A 16545-nucleotide genomic window follows, 5' to 3' on the forward strand; every position below is an offset into this window, starting at 1 on the left:
GCACATAAGGCACCTACTAAAACACCATTTCACTCCCATCAAATTCCTGACCATGAATAAATTAGCAAACCTTTTTTTTTTCTTTTCCTTGAGAAGGAACCAACTAGCAAACTAAGATAAATTCTCCTTGAAGAGGGAGAAATAAAAAATAAACATAAATTCTCCTTGAAGAGGGGTTGAAACTTGTTAAGGATGAGATTAGGGTATCAAAATCTCAAAGGGAGATATACACAAAAGTTAACAAATGCTAGGTTGCAATTGACTTGAAAGGCATGTAAGCAAATAAATTGTTTGGAAAATAGTGAATGTTGCAATTGACTTGAAAGGCACTGTTTCCACAAAAGTAGCATGGTACTCCTCAAGGACTCTACAGGAAAGAAATTCATTTTATCTTAGAGATAGTGAAGAAAGGAAAATATAAATAAGCTAAGGGAAAGGATTTAAAGTTGTTACTTGTATCTTCTGCTAGGTGCTTTGAAGAGCAATAAGATTCTTTCCCAGCATTAAGGGCATGGCTGCAACAAGCTTAACTATCATCAAGCTTAATGATCATCTGCAAAGTTGACCACTTCCTTTTGCTCCTCCTTAACCTTGCACTTGCTATCTTAATGATCATTTGTCAAGTATCACCTAATCCTTGTTGGGTGTTTTTCTGCCTTGTAGGCTGGTGTTAAGAAGTGTTTTGGTTGTTGAAAGCCACCTGATACCTGCAAATCAAAGATTGAATAGTTAGACTAGCCTCCATACTAAGAGTGCTGGTGTAGGCCTTTTCCGCTTGGTACTTACCAGACTTGGAGATGGGGGTTTTAAGAATTTTAGCACTAATAGTATGAGGGTATAGGGAACGGATTAAATCAGGTTTCCAGATGTGTGCAGAATGGTCAATAAGGTTAGACACAGTGCCAAGTTTAGATTATGATGCTGAAGAAGCTGATCACTGCTGAAATGAAAATACTTTTCATTTATATTAGTTATATTCAATTGGATGAAGAACAGTGTTGAATAATACAATTTTTGTCTAGAGGATGAGAAGGCATAACAAAAGAAAATATACAAAAAGGAATGTATTCTAACATATCCTAAAAATCAGCCTATTTTCATTGCCTTCAATATACAAAAATAACATTTCCTACAGCTTTCACTCCTCTCATCATCGATCTATACTTGTTAGTTGCATACTTGTCAAGAGTCTTCTGAATTGAATACTCATCAAAAATCTTTCAAGTCAAATCACTTTTGTCTTGGATTTAGTTGCGTAAAACCATTTAAGAAAGAATTCTGCAAAATTAGATATAGACATTTTCAATTATTAGTAACAAAGTGATAACCATTGATACAAATAAATAAACATAACTAATGAGGAATAAAAATAGCAAGTATATTTACCTGACTTAAATGATTTAAGCAATTGTTACTTTGAAGCATGCTTGTTAAGCTAACATTTGGAGAAGCACCACTCCAATAAGAAAAAGGGATCTACATTCATATGTTCTCAACATCAAATGGTAGATATTTATAAAAATGAAATACTAGTGCATATATCATTTTATTTTATTTTTTACTTGTACCTGATTTGATAGTTGAAAATGGTTTGAACTACTAGTCATTGGCATGCCCAGAAAATGAAATATCTATAAAATACTATAAGAGATTAAAATGTATGATCATTTAAAAATAAATAAAAAAGAGGATGCAAAGGCCTTAGATCATACTTGATTATTGTAGTTCTCATCCATGGGTACATTAGATGGGTGCATCGGCTGGCATAGTTTGCTGGAAGTCCTCTCTTGGGCAGAGTTTGCTGGAAGTCCTCTCTTGGGCAATTGTTCTAAAAAAAGAGAGGAAATATTGGGCATTATTCACAACTAAATAATTGAATCATTGAACTAACATTTAAAATTTAAAATGAAAAAGAGTTACTTGATCTTGTAATATCTTTTAATGCCTTCCTTTTACGCTTCTCCATATTGCTTTTCATTCTCGCATTTGTGACTCCTTTTGGTCGCACACATGGGGGATCTAATATAGGCAAATTATTAAGTGAGCAATTAGTCTTCTCAACATCACCAGAGATGTTATTATCCACAAAACTATTTTCTTTTTCACCATCATCTCTTGCCCCACTTAACATCTCCATATCTTTCTCAACAAATTCTATCATCTCTCTAATTTTTCTTTTGCACATTTCAGTATGCCGAGTTGTTGCTGCACTTCTTGTGAAAAATTCATAAACTGAGCGCATTAATTCATTACGGCGTGATGTCACTGACAACTCATCATTTGCATCCACTGATTTTGTATGATCACATACAACATTATCTTTCTTTGCATTTTTTGTCCATCGTTTCAAAATATATTGATCAGGAAGCTCTGTTACATTTTTCACAATAAGTATTCGCAAAGCATGTCGACATAGTAACCCCAATGTTTCAAACATTTTACAGCTGCACGTGATTTCATTATTTAAGGAGTTAAAATAGACAACATGAACCCTTCGACCACCTCCTTCAATGATTTCATAGGTGAAAGACTCTCCATCAGAATTAATATCTTTGTGTGTGACCCCCAAGGTAGAAGTAATTTCTAACTCAAATCTTTTAAACATTGTACGAGTATAAACAGATGATGCATGTTGCAAAAGTCCACAATTTTGGACTATTTGAAAAGACGTACCTTGTTTGCAACGAAAATCTTCTTCTAACTCGTCTGTGTGCATATTTTTTGAAGCTTTCTCATACTCATGTACAAATTCTGTTAGTCTCATTGTTTTGCATGCCATATGTTGAAAAACATTATTTGTACTCTCGCTCCTGGATGAAGCTTTCATTCGGCAAGAGAAAATGTTATGACTAAAAACTGAACACCACCTTTCACGATTTTCATATAAGGTGTTAAGCCACTTATTACCCGCCAAATTGTAATCTCTGAGCAAGGCATCCCAACAAGACTGAAACTCTATTTCTGTCTCACAATTATAAAGAATCTTATTAAATTTACTCTTAAATTCAGGATTCCCATAATGCCTTGGTAAATTTTTTGCAGCATTTTTTGAGATATGCCATAAGCATAGGCGATGACAAGTATCAGGAAGCACAACTCTTATGGCATTCTTCATTGCTTGACATTGGTCAGTAAAAATTGTCTTTGGTTTTTGATTTCCCATTGATTCCAAGAATGTTTCAAACAACCAAGTAAACGAAGCAGTTGTTTCATCCAATAGAAATGCACAACCAAAAAGTACATTCTTCCAATGATGGTTGACACCTACAAATGGGGCACATATCATATTATACTTGTTAGTTCGATATGTAGTGTCAAAACATATAACATCTCCAAAAGAGTTATAATCAATTCTTGATCTACCATCTCTCCAAAAAAAATTTGTCATTCGATTTTCTTGATCAACTTGAATTGCATAAAAAAAACATAGGATCTTCTGCTTGCTTTTGTTTAAAATGGTTTACTAAACTTTGAGCATCTCCAGCCTCAACATTGATTAACTTCTGCTTGTTCACCGCATTATAGTAATCTCGTTTTATAAACCCAACATTTTCAAATCCCCTAGCTTCCTCAACTAAATAGGAATATGTACTTACTGTTCTTATGCCCGCTTCTTTAAAAGTTCTTATTACACCTAACTGAGCATCAGTTATTTTTCGATTCGACCTTAAAAACGGTCTTTCTTCAGGCTTTGCAAGCTCATGATTATGATTAGAATTGAAATGAGTAACCTTCCACTCACCATTTGTCACTGTAAACCTGATACTAGCTTCACAACCAGTCCTAGTTTGTAATCTTTTGAATTTCTTATCATCCAAATGGTCACCATCTCGTGGAAATCCTTCTTTCGAACACACATACTCTCTCTGTCTTACACCATTTTTTGCATATCTGAGTTTTTCTTTTCGAACGCTAAACCCAATTCGTATAGCATAATCATTATACAATTTATATGCTTCCTCCTCACTGTGCACCACCATTCCAAGCAAATTTTCAACATCTTGTAGTTCTTCATCAGCTCTAATATCTATAATTAAAAACATCACAAAACACATTTCTAAGGAAACTCAAATTAAAAGGATAATAAAAAAAGAAAAAAGAATGGTGTGTGCGTATAAACTATTAACTGTACAAATTCTAATTTTTAACTATTTTTACATTTTGGACTTAAGGTACGTTTAGAACTTAACTTGTGCTCTGTTTCAAAAACAAAGAAACAGAGTGGCATCTAATAAACCCAAAAACAAAAAGTAGGCAGGGGTATGGAATGGGTTCTAACGATTCATACCATAGACTCATAAAAATTTAATTTTTAATATCTATAAACTAGATAGAAAGAAAACAACACATAAAAATTTCATTATTTTAATTATTTCTTATCTTGGGTTTTTATCAAACACGTAGAATATACTATATTTGTAAACTACATGAAAACAAAACAAAGCAAGAGAATGATACATTGAAGAGTGAATTGAGTCTTTGTAACATACATACCTTGATCAATATTGGTTAGTTGCAATGGTGGTGTGTGGATTCCAGGAACTACTTCAGCCATAGCTTACAGTGAGTACAACTCACTAATCATCCAAGGGAGAAGAAAGAAAACCCAACATAAGATTGTTTGAAAGGCTCGTCCAATGATGCGGGAAGGGAGAGGGAAGAGGATTGAGCGGGTAAAATAAAATTTTGTGTTTCAGAAATTGGGTGAGAAGTGGCTAACACAGTGGGTTAACAGGGTTTGATTTTGGCTAATTGATTTTGGGTCTCCGGGTAAGTGAGTAAGTCTGTAAGTAGAGCTGAGATTTAACCTTGGTTTGATTTTTTAATTATAGTTAAGTTAATGGGTAAGGCTGACGTGGAGCTGAGTAAGAAAAGATGGTTATGTGGCCTTTTTTTATTGGATGTTGGGACTTGGGAGAGATAAGTCACGGTTCAATTTGTTTTCTTTGCTCAAAGATGTGGTTATTTTAATATATTTATGATCCTGTTATTAGATATTGTGTGTGGCCCGGTTTTGGGAGGGAAATGATGTTTTAGAATTCTTTCTTCCATGTCCCTTTTTAAAGATGAATCAGCACCTTAATTGGGAACAAGCTCCAACTCAACAACAAGCTGCCCAAGAATTGAGAAATTTTATTGCCAAAATGAACAAAATTTACAGAGAGATTCAAACACCAAAAACAGAGCAATAAAGGAAGCAAGTGAAATCAAATGTGTTATTCCTTGTGACCCTCATCAATACAATTCAGCTTATTTATGTAACAAAATCCATGTTAACTAACTAATTTACTACCCAATGATTAACAACCCTGCTCTAACTGCCTAACAAACTAACTTCCCCTGACCATCCCAACCAAGTGCTCAACTTTTTGGTACATGCTGAAGCAGCAGCCCACGCACCTCACAGCAGCAGCCCACGCACAATACAGCAGCAGCCCGTGCACCCCATTGCACCCCTCAACGCACACAACTATGCATCACCCAACACACCTTAATGCACACCATTGCCTTCAAAGCCACTGATACAATCTTTCTTCAAAACTTTGGGACATCAATTTCGCAGCATCAACAACAACATTCAAATTCCCATAAATATATAAATAAATAAATTAAAAAAAAAACTGTATGCCTTCATCTCATAAACCACCTCCCTGTTAAGATCGAATGGGGGCATGAGTCTTAAAACCAAAACCCAAAATTCCCATGACCACCAAAACCGATCGGAGCTTGTGGGCTTTGGGTCCTATCTTTGCTTCTCGGCAAAGATGCTGTTGGTTGAGAGAGACTTCGACCTTATCGGGATGAAAGTAGACCTTGTCGCGAAAGAGAAGAACGCCGGCTTCGTCGAGAACCTGAACGAACGCGGCGGATCTAGCGACGCCCATGCTCTCGCACGCTTCCACGTTCACCAATCTCATCAGCCTCCTCGTCTCTGCGAAAGACATCGCACTATTTTTATCTTCATCTTTATCATTATTGTTGCCGTTGCTGTCGCTGTTGTAGTAACCAGGGCTTGAATTTCAATTTCATACGAAAAGGGATGGGGATTTCTTCTCTAGAGAATTGGGGAAATAGGGCTAGAGGAAGAGAGAAAGAAAGAGGCGTGTTTTGATTTTGGTTTTCCGCCTGGGTAAGTTTTGTTTTTGTTTTAACCTTGATTTGGTTTTGTTAACCAGAGTTAAAGGACATGGGTTGCTGCTGATGTGGACCTGAATCAGAAAAATGGCCACATGGCACTTATTAATTGGTTGGCAGGAGCAGGGAGGACCACATCAGTGGTCGGTGGAACCAAAAATTTCTCCACTTTCAAAAGCCTCTACTCACTGTGAGTCAAAAAATTCCCTCTCTCACTCTCACTTTCGACGAACCATATTTGTCTGCCATTATTTATATTCTATCAGATAGGATTTTTTTAAAAGATCTGGTCGCACTTCGATCGTTTCGCAATCTCTTTTGAAACTCAAAAAAAAAAAAAAAAAAAAGAAAATGTAGATACATGGAGGCTCTAACTCTTAATAAGACCACACTCGAAGCAAAATTTGGTATTATTGTCCATCGCTTTGCTTAATTGTTACTTCTTCTTCTTCTTCTTCTTTTTATTTTTATTTTTTATATTTTTTATTTTTTTTAAGTGTTTATAATTTGATTTTACTCTTTGTGAAAGTGAGTTTGAAATTTGAAATCACAGAGAGCAAAACAGTAAGTTTGGATGGAGGATCTGGTTTTAGAGGAAAAGAACTCTGGTGATTGGGCGTACAGAGGCGAAGGAGCTTGTAATCTTGTTCTTGCTTACACTGGATCCTCTTCGTCCTTTGTAAACAAAAAACACCTTACCATTCTCAAATTCTTTGCACAATTATTTTTTTACTTCAACAAGCTTTATGTATGTGCTCATGTGTGTATGTATGTGTAGGTGGGGAAAGTGATGTGGGTACAGAAGGTGCCGCGGGTCAGTCGCCGGGGAGTCGGAGCCCGACGGCGTTGAGTAAGAATGAACGGGTTTTGTGGAAGGAGATAGACGGCATCGATTCGTGCCCTAACAAAGAAATTGCTGCCCAACTCTATGCGAAACACGTTATGTCTCCACTGCTAGGTTCTTGTGCATCTGTATTGGATGAAAAATTAAAATTATTTTATTATTTAATTTTTTTTGTACTATTTATAAGCCTTATGTACTTCTTGTATTATTCATGACCTCAATTTATTATTTCAACTAATTTTTACTTTTATTTACAGTACTTTCAGTAATAAGTTTTCAGTTTCGACAAAATAAGCAGTATCTAAATATACTCTAAATATGTTGACTCTGGGGTATGCTCTACTAATCTCACATTTTTTTTTTTTTTTTTGGTCAAGTGAGAGTGGATATTTTTATTAGATAGTAGCGTATAATTGTATAAATTTACAAGTTTGTTATTACATAATAATAGGTAATGACGGATAAAGGAATGATGGTTGTTGTATACGAAGAAAGAGAAATAATTAAAAAAATTGATATTTTAGTAAAATGTAGTGTAAAATAGATAATATGATGTGTGGTTTTTTTGAAAATTGAGTATATAAAATAGAAAAAGTAGGTTATTATGCTAAAATTGATGAAAAAAAATCTGCATGAGCCGGTGAGAATGCTCTAAAAATAGATTTTACAACCAAATGTGTTTTTAATTTAAATGGGTCCGTTGAGTCGTTGACTACACAATGTGCCTTTTTGTTATGCTTTACCACATTTTAACCAACCTAAAATAAAAGAGTTCCTCCCCTCCCACCCACCCCCCCCCCCCCCCCCCCACCCACTTTTTGTTTAAAATGATGTCGTTTTTTAATAAATTAACAGCAAGATTCTACTAGCATATTGACATCGATGTAAGAATTTTACTAATGTGTTCCTTTAGGACACACAATAATATACCATTTTTGGAAAAAGTTTTGACAACTTTTTCAATTCCAGATAAATTTTTTCTAAAAACAGATTTGTTATGTATGCCCTAATTAGGGCATATATTAACCGGACCCTAGATGTAATACTTGATGAAGTAAATTGTATGTTTTATAGTCAACGGACTGATTTAGTGCTCGTTTAGCATTGTGAACAATGTGAAGTAGAGTTTAACTGAAAAACGCTTTAGTATTTTGACTGCGTGCCAAATTACATGCTCTATTGTTCTAGATTCATAAAGCATATAGTCAATTGTAGAGTTTTTTTTGGCTAGATGCTCCAAATTTAGTAGCTTCAAAGGGAACCCTTTAGCTCTTTTTTAGTGGTTTGGGGAATTTTTGGCTTAAAATGCTTGTTAGTGCAAAAAACTCTTTATGGCAGACTCTTAGAAATGACCCCAAACTTAAAGGATGTAATATGCCTTAGAAAGCACAGACACTTCATTTAGGGTATTGTACCTATGTCATACTGGTGTAGTACCGACCATTTTATATTATAATTTTTCAGAAATTGCTTGTGCCACCACATCGTACCGTGTTTGTGTCCGTGCTTCCTAGAATATGCCTAATTTGAATAATGATGCAAATGTGGTATAGGTGAACTTATTGATTTGCTTAAATGTTGTGTTTCTGCATTTTCCTATCAGTTGGAGCAGTTTATTGTGGACTACCTGGAAATTAGCACGTGGTTTGTATGTTATGTGTTGATATGGTTGATTTTGATCCTTTATAGAAAAGAAAGGAAAATTAGAATTAGATTGGCTATGTTGATATTAGGATTTTCAAAATCATATTAGATTGGGAAAATGGTTTGATGCTTGGGAACATTTTGAAATTACTAGCCTTAGTTGAAGTTTTCTGACCTTGGCTTGGATCGAATATGGCAGATGCGTGTCCTTGTATCTAGGGAATTCCTGGAGTCAATTGAGAAGAACGTTCTATGTGAGCGTCCTGCTTGGCGAGTTGATGCTGCCAAGGTTGATACAGATTGTGATTCTGCGCTCCTTATGAGTGATCATTCGCTTTTCCTGGTAATTTCTGTCTCTTAGAATTTGGTCAAATAATTATCCTGCACTTGGTTACAATTTCTGTGTCACACGGAAATATTTACAGGTGTGCATCTCACACAAGTATCACACTTAGCAAGCAGGTAAAAAGGATCTTAGCTTTGAAACCTTAGCTTATTCAAAAATCAGATGGTTACCTTACTAATATATTTTAATCTCAATTCAAATCCAGCTAATGTTTTTTTCATGCTTGTTTTAGTTGCTATTATTTAAAGCTAGCCCATTCCCTCATATTTTCACTTAAAATTTATTTGGTAAAAAACATGCAGCCCCATTAGATGGTGAGTTGCAAGATATTTGATAAATACCAATTTGTCCCAAAAGTTTAAGAGAAATGCTGAATTTAATCTTTAATAATTATTCTAACACTTTCTTTCACGTGTGGGCCTAAACTCCCTTTTAATAAGTGGGGTCTAACATGAGAGATTTTTAACATTTTAAATGGGAGGTAGGATGAGAATAGAGATCGAACTTAGAATCTCATGCTTTGATATCATGATAAATTACTGATTGTTTGAAATGGTGAATTTAATTATTAAACCATAATTCTAACAATATTCATGTTTCAAAATAGACAACTGTTGAAGAAGGGTTGCAGGATTAAAATTCATTAGAGGATCATGCTACTGTGCATGTAGGAATTTCTAGCACTTGCACTTTTTTTTTGGGGGGGGTTGGGGGGGAGAAAAAAGATATACAAGAAGGCTCAATATACGCATTAGAGGTCCCTAATCCCTGGCGCACACAAATACAACCCCTCACAACCCTAGAGGATTAGGCCATCTGTCTCACATTTTGAATACAACTCTCAACCCCAAGAGGTTAGGGAACCAAAAGAGTAAAATCAGAAGCACCTATAAAATTTACCACTCACACGTATAAAAAAAATAGCATCACAATGGTTAATGTAATTAATTTGGTCATTAATCACTATCTCGTGTTCTAGGAAGCCACCTGGATGGAAATTCTGATAGGAATTGTATACTGCCAATGGGTGGGCACCTGATTTCTTCTTAGAAATTGTAATGTGTTAAACAGCTATTTTGATCTTCAAATCAAGCACCAAAATCTCCTTGATGATCTGCATTGTGATTATGTTATTTAGTATAATATTTAAGGAAAAAGAGTGGTAGTTAATTCTGTTTTTTCCATGTTAGGTACTCTCAAAGGTGTACCCTGTATATCTGTTGAGATAATGGTGCACTCCCTTACTATTTAAAAAAAAATTATATTTCATAATGGTGTTAATTTTCTTTAGTGACTCTTGAATGATACTTTCAAATTTAATGCTAAGTAATTTAGTTCATTTCTTTTTGTTCCATTTTCCCAAAAGTAGCCCAAATGTGGATTTCTCCCTTGTCCAAGATTCATATCTGAAGAAAATGCTGTTAAACGGATCATATCTCGGTTCAGAATGCACCAAACCCTGAAGTTGCATCAAGGAGAGGTACTCACTCCTTCCCTCCAAAAAAAAAAAAAAAAAAATTTCTGGTTCCCTCCTTTTGTAATGGTGCTGTTGGGGTCAAGTTAGTTTGTGTCAAACCTGTATTTGTGTTTGATCCAATGGGTCAGATACCACTTTTGTATGCTTTTAAGACTCTGACCCACTCCACTTTTTATTACAGATATCAGAATTAAGTGAACACAATCCTCTCGATCTGTTCTCCAAGTCTGAGGACAAAATACACAAAGCTATCAATGATCTCTTTACCACGCCACAGAATAATTTCCGGGTATTTTTGAATGGTTCTCTCATATTTGGGGGCTTGGGTGGTGGTGCAGATAGTACTAATGTTGTGACTAGTGAAGCATTTGAAGATGCACTCAAGCCTGTCATTAGGGCAGATAGTGGCCTGCGCACAAAGAATTTCCTACAGCTTGTTTCCAAGACAGTTTGTAAGTCCGGAATACTGGATCAGCTTCTTGAGGTCCAGAAGCTGGACAATTTTGACATAGAAGGAGCAATTCATGCTTATTATGACATTATTTCTGAGTCTTGTCCGGTATGTGGAGAATTGGGTGAAGAAGAAGTATCACATAGATATACCTCTTTGCATTCCATTCCTATGGATGAAAGCTTGAAGATTGTGAAGGACTATTTGGTAGCTGCAACTGCAAAGGACTGTAGTCTGTAGATTAGTTTTAGAACAAGGGCAGATTGGGATTTGGGATCTCCATATAATGAAGTACACCTAGAGTCAACCAACCAAACTTTTGATTACGAGGTAGGCGGCTCTTGACATTTGAGGATTTCATATAAGGCCAGTCTTGCATCTTATTATCATGATGTTCCTTTTATTTTATTATTGCTCAGGAGAAGTGGAATTATTGAGAAAAATTGATATCAGGGCCAAATGTTTGAAATTATATAGTTTCTTAAAAATCTTAAGTAAAATCAAATTGTTTCTAAAATATTAAATAAGTTAATTTCTAAGTTGAAAGTTGAATTTCTCAACTACAAGATGTCATTTTTCATGACATTGATTTCTTACTTGAGTTGCAATTTTCTAGGCATCTTTCATTGACCTGGATTTGAAACCTTTGAAGAAGATGGGCGAATATTATGAGTTAGACAAGAAGATAGTCAGATGCTATACTAAAGATGGTGGTCACAGAACAAGAAGCAGATGAAGCCACAAGCATGGAGGCTTATACTAGTAATAAAGATTCAATATAATGCCATGGAGGATAATTTTCTGCTGAAGATTCTATTGGTAAGTGCTTCTCTACCTTGATCTTGCTGAAATGTTGATCAAAGGGCTTCTCTACCTCAATCTTGCTGAAATGTTGATCAAAGGGCTTCTCTACCTCGATCTTACTGAAAGTTGATCAAAGGGCTTCTCTACTTGGATCTTTTTTGAAATGTTGATCAAAGGGCTTTTCTACCTCGATCTTGCCGAAGGTTGATCAAAGGGCTTCTCTACCTCGATCTAACTCGCTGTCTTCTTGTCTAATTCATAATATTCGCCCATCTTTGAAGAAGATGAGCGAATAATATGAGTTAGACAAGAAGATCGAAGATGGGCGAATATTATGAGTTAGACAAGAAGATAGTGAGCTGCTATACTAAGATGGTGGACACAGAACAAGAAGCAGATGAAGCCACAAGCATGGAGGCTTATACTACTAATAAAGATTCAATATAATGGAGGATAATTTTCTGCTGAAGATTCTATTGGTAAGTGCAAGTAGTTTGATAGGGCATTCTTTTACGCAACTGTTATTATGTTTGTAGTGGTGCAGGTGAGAACTGCTCATTTCATCCTGTGGTTGAGGCAATCAGATTTTCCTTTATAAAATGTTTTTCTTTTGTATTCTTTTCATGGTAATTTACACTTATTATTAGTCGCGTTTTTTCTTCCTCTCTTCCCCTTTCCCTTTTGTGCCATGCTGCCACATGAAGGATTTATAATACCAGTCAAAGTTAAATCTCCATAATGATCTTTGTTTCTAGTGTTTGCATCTTGGGCGTTGGTGCAGGAGGAAGTTTATTTGGTTTAAGAATGCAAAACCCCCTTTTTCCAATCTTTTAATTTTATGTATTGCAGAGTGCCTTGATTGGAATTTTATTGCTGCATGCAACATTCTGTCCATACTTTAGATTTGAAGCTCATAGATGGGTTACTATCTTGACCGTATTATTCCTACCAAAATAGTCTAGAATTTCTTTGTGATTTGTCAAGAAATGCTGTAGTTATATAATTGTCAATCAGTTTTGTAGTGCATTAAAGAGCTTACCATGCAGATGTATTAGAAAGATTGATTATATTGCATCTAAATGCATGCCTACATTTTGTAATTGTATTAACATATATGGTTTCCTTATTATATTTGATGAGGGCTTAATTAGACCAGAGAAGAAAGTGACAGAACAGTTTTTGGGCTTGACAGGGAAAGTGATATATCAGCTACTTGCCTACTTCAGTGCCATTCCATCCATGCCCACATGTCCTATAAATGCATACAGCTGGATTCCATATTGACCATGCTATGTAGAAATTTAGAAAAAATTGATTTACTGTTTTAGGTGGACCTCTTTTTGAAGTAAAACAATTGAACTTGAAACAGCCCTGCAAAACCAAATTGAATTAAGTTCTAGATGGAATGGTTTAAAATCAGTTTGGAGGAGGAACTGCTTATTCAAATACTCAAAGCTCCTTTTGGACCTAGTGTCAAGGCCTAATGTGCCTGAGATGGTATAAGTGCAAGTTTTACTGGACCTTTTGACTGGTTATGGTGGCAGAGCACAAAGGCAAATTGCCTAGATTATTGAAAAGTGATGCTTTAGGTTTTTAGTTTTAGATGCCCTTGTGTTTGAGGTATTTTACTTTTGCCACCATGGGAGCGTACATTGGAACTCTGCTGCCATTTATGGTTTTGATATCTTTCAAATGATTCCATTCTCTTGAATCTGTTTATATTAAGGACAGTTTAAAATTTCTATGGAAAATCTAAACTCTAATAACAATGCATCTTAAGCATGAAGTAGTTCATTTCATTACTTATTTCCAATTTCTTAAAGCTGGTTAAATTTTACTAACATTCCTTTTTTTTTTTGTTTTAGTTGAGTAAATATTTTTAGAATGTTCCTAGAATTGTATATTGTTTTCTTTTGCAGAAAAGGTTTTCTTTTGAGCTTTTACGAAATAATTTATGGGCATTTTGAGGTGTTGTTCCTTCAACAATTGTCTAAGTATTAAAGATTCCCAATATTTCTGGATAATTCAGCTTGAAATGAATATTGTGGGCAGTAAGATTGAAAGAATATCCCTGTTGGGTCTCAGATTGGGGGTACGATAGTTCATGTTTCTAACTGCATTTTGAACTGTCCATTTTTACAGAGCACATTATTGATTATACAGGAATCAGTTATTCACACACAGCCTCACTGCCTCACAGTCACAGACACTCAGAGAGAGAGAGAGAGTCTCCAATTCTCAAATAAACAAACAGTGCTCAAAATTCAAACGGTTCCTTATTCTTTCCGATACGGCCATTGTTATTTCCAATGGCCTCGTCGACTTCAGTCCCAGCTGCTTCCCTCTGCTCCACTCGCGGCCTCTCTCTCCGTACCCTCACGCGCCTCGCCCTCAGAACTACATCGCTCACCACCAGGAGGAGCTCTCTGAAGACTCGCATTTGCGCAAAAACTTGCCGACAAGACCGAGTTGAAGTATAACAAAGTCGGGGACTCCGACCTCGATATTAGCGAAATCACTTATGGAACTGTAAGAAAATTCTCACAAACGTTTTAAATTTTAGTTCTTATTAATTAGTTGTTGTGAGAAATTGCATGTTAGTGAAGTGTGTTTTTTTGGTGGGCTATATTTCTTTTTCAGATGACATTTCGAGAGCAAAATACAGAGAAAGAACCAGGCACACCTGTAATGAAACACTGCCCAAAATCCGTACCCTTCTCTTCCTTCAGTTTGTTGTAGAAAGCTGGTAATGACCCAAATACATCATTGAAATCGTTGCTATAAAGATCATTCAAGCAGATTCTAAGTTCTGGAGTTGGGCAGCCTCGGTTGCTGCATTTGGAATATATGATATCTATTATCTCTGAGATCACAGTTAAGGTGTTGGGTCCCGATGAGCAACCCAAGTCAGCAATGCCCATGCTCTCCGGCAAATTTTTGCACAATAGTTCAATTATGGCTTCCTCGGTTACAGTCTTTGTGATAGATATTATCTTGCTCTACCCAAAAAAAAAAAAATAATAATGAATATGAATTAGTCTCCCCCATTATAGTTAGTACACAAAACTTATTGAAAGATTTTCAATTTTATAGTTTTATTTGCTAATGTAAGGCTTTTAATTTTCATATTGCATTCTAATAGTAATAAGTTTTAAGCAAAAGACTGCATCTAAACAAACAATAAATAACTAAAATATGTGAATAGTGAAGAGAAAAACATGGGCATGATATTTCCAACATTTTAATTGAATGATAAAGGTTTTGCTATTTGTTTTTCATGTTTTGGAAGATAAAATTTACTTGAAGATCAAATTCATACTGAATATGTAATGATTCAGATAGAGGAAGCCGATTAGCCGAACCTGAACTTTTGAGTTCTTAGCATAGCTAGTTTCGTCTGCTCCCTTGTTCATGTGAAGTACTTGCACGACTTCCATCTCTCTCTTTCAATTCAAAACCAAGTGAATCTCAGACAATAATCCCTGAAACCAAAGACAGGTTAATGGCCAAATTTTTTTTTTTTAATATATATATATATATATATATATATATCTAGTCGTAGAGTAGCTACACAAAACTTCGTAGTGAGGAATCCAAGATTGCAGCACTATATATAGACAAAAATTTCTTGTCGGTGGTATAGTTATAGTATAACTACGTGGAGATCTGGGACCCTGGATTCTTTTGATGTTTGAACAGGAAAAAAAAATCCTCTTTATTTGCTTTAACTTTAATATTAGTTAGAAACACTTCTCTATAAAGAAAGAATAGAAAATCAATTAGAAATACTTCTCTATTAGAATAGCATTTTATTTTCTAAAAAGTTATCTCATTTTTTAATATTCAGTAACTACTTTAAAATGAGTTGAAAAGTTATCTTTTAACTTTTCTTGTTTAATTAGCAGTATACTAAATAAGGTAGTAGAAAATAATTCAATTTCATGCTAAGTTAAATAATAAATATAAAGAGATAATTTTTTTTCACTTATTACACAAGAAAAAGTAAAAAATTGTCTTCACATAAAATTTTTCATAGAAACAAACGGAGTGTAACTATCACGCGGCAATATACCATGCATGTATACCCTCACTCTATGTTAATTTGGTTGGGTTGAAAAGAAGGAGGATGAAAAAAAGGGGAAGGGGAGTTGGGGAAAAATACGAGTTTTCTACCGTGTGGTCGATGAAAGAAAATGAAGGGGAATGAATATGGAATGGTTGATTTTCCACATGAGATACAAATTTCAATCCCCCAAATTGGAGAGAGAAAAGAGGACAAAAAATGTGAAAAATGCAATTACTATTTTTCCCTTTAAACTGTGTCACTTTCTCTTCCTTTCCTGCCATTTCTCCAAAGCCAAACACAAATTACACAAAATTTCAAATTTTGATGAACTTTACTCATAGAGATAGGTTGGTGTTATATCAAACACTTAACCTTGATGGTGCAAATGGATTACTGTCACTTTATTAACATTATATCTTAAGTTCTTGAGTCTCTAATTTAGTGTCCGTTTGAGATTCACTTAATTTGCTAAAACTGAAATTTTTTTGCTGAAAGTACTGTAGATAAAGGTAAAAGTTAGTTGAAATAATACAGTGAAATCAATGAATAATACGAAAAAGTGCAGTAGGACCCATGAGTAGTAACAAAAATAAACTAAATAGTAAAGTTCGTTGGTAAAAATAATCCATGCCAAACGCACACTTAGGGTCTGTTTGAGATCTGCTTATTTTGCTGAAAATACTGTAGATAAAAGTAAAATTTAACTGAAATAGTATAGTGGAACCCATGAATAGTACCAAAATGTGCAGTGAAACCCATAAATAGTACAAAAAATAAG

At 35.0% G+C, this 16545-nt stretch overlaps 2 protein-coding genes and 1 pseudogene across 2 annotated transcripts; 1 reads left to right on the forward strand and 2 right to left on the reverse strand.

Annotated features, from left to right (window-relative positions):
* Positions 1 to 626: 626 nt before the first annotated feature.
* LOC115958812 (protein FAR1-RELATED SEQUENCE 5-like) lies at positions 627 to 4555 on the reverse strand. Its single transcript, XM_031077069.1, has 7 exons — positions 4495 to 4555; positions 3470 to 4027; positions 1921 to 3264; positions 1713 to 1828; positions 1569 to 1631; positions 1387 to 1476; positions 627 to 707 (listed from the first exon to the last, which is right to left on the reverse strand). The coding sequence occupies exons 1-7, from the start codon at positions 4553 to 4555 to the stop codon at positions 627 to 629; spliced, it is 2313 nt and encodes a 770-aa protein (XP_030932929.1).
* Positions 4556 to 6337: 1782 nt separating this feature from the next.
* LOC115974374 lies at positions 6338 to 14725 on the forward strand (annotated as a pseudogene).
* Positions 14338 to 15237, reverse strand: LOC115958827 (jasmonate O-methyltransferase-like). The gene is made up of 2 exons (XM_031077075.1): positions 15064 to 15237; positions 14338 to 14700 (listed from the first exon to the last, which is right to left on the reverse strand). Exons 1-2 carry the CDS (start codon positions 15136 to 15138, stop codon positions 14338 to 14340), a joined length of 438 nt encoding a protein of 145 aa, XP_030932935.1. The 5' UTR covers positions 15139 to 15237.
* Between the last annotated feature and the right edge of the window lie 1308 nt (positions 15238 to 16545).

Source organism: Quercus lobata, chromosome 2, assembly GCF_001633185.2.
Source record: "Quercus lobata isolate SW786 chromosome 2, ValleyOak3.0 Primary Assembly, whole genome shotgun sequence".
Lineage (NCBI taxonomy): Eukaryota > Viridiplantae > Streptophyta > Magnoliopsida > Fagales > Fagaceae > Quercus > Quercus lobata.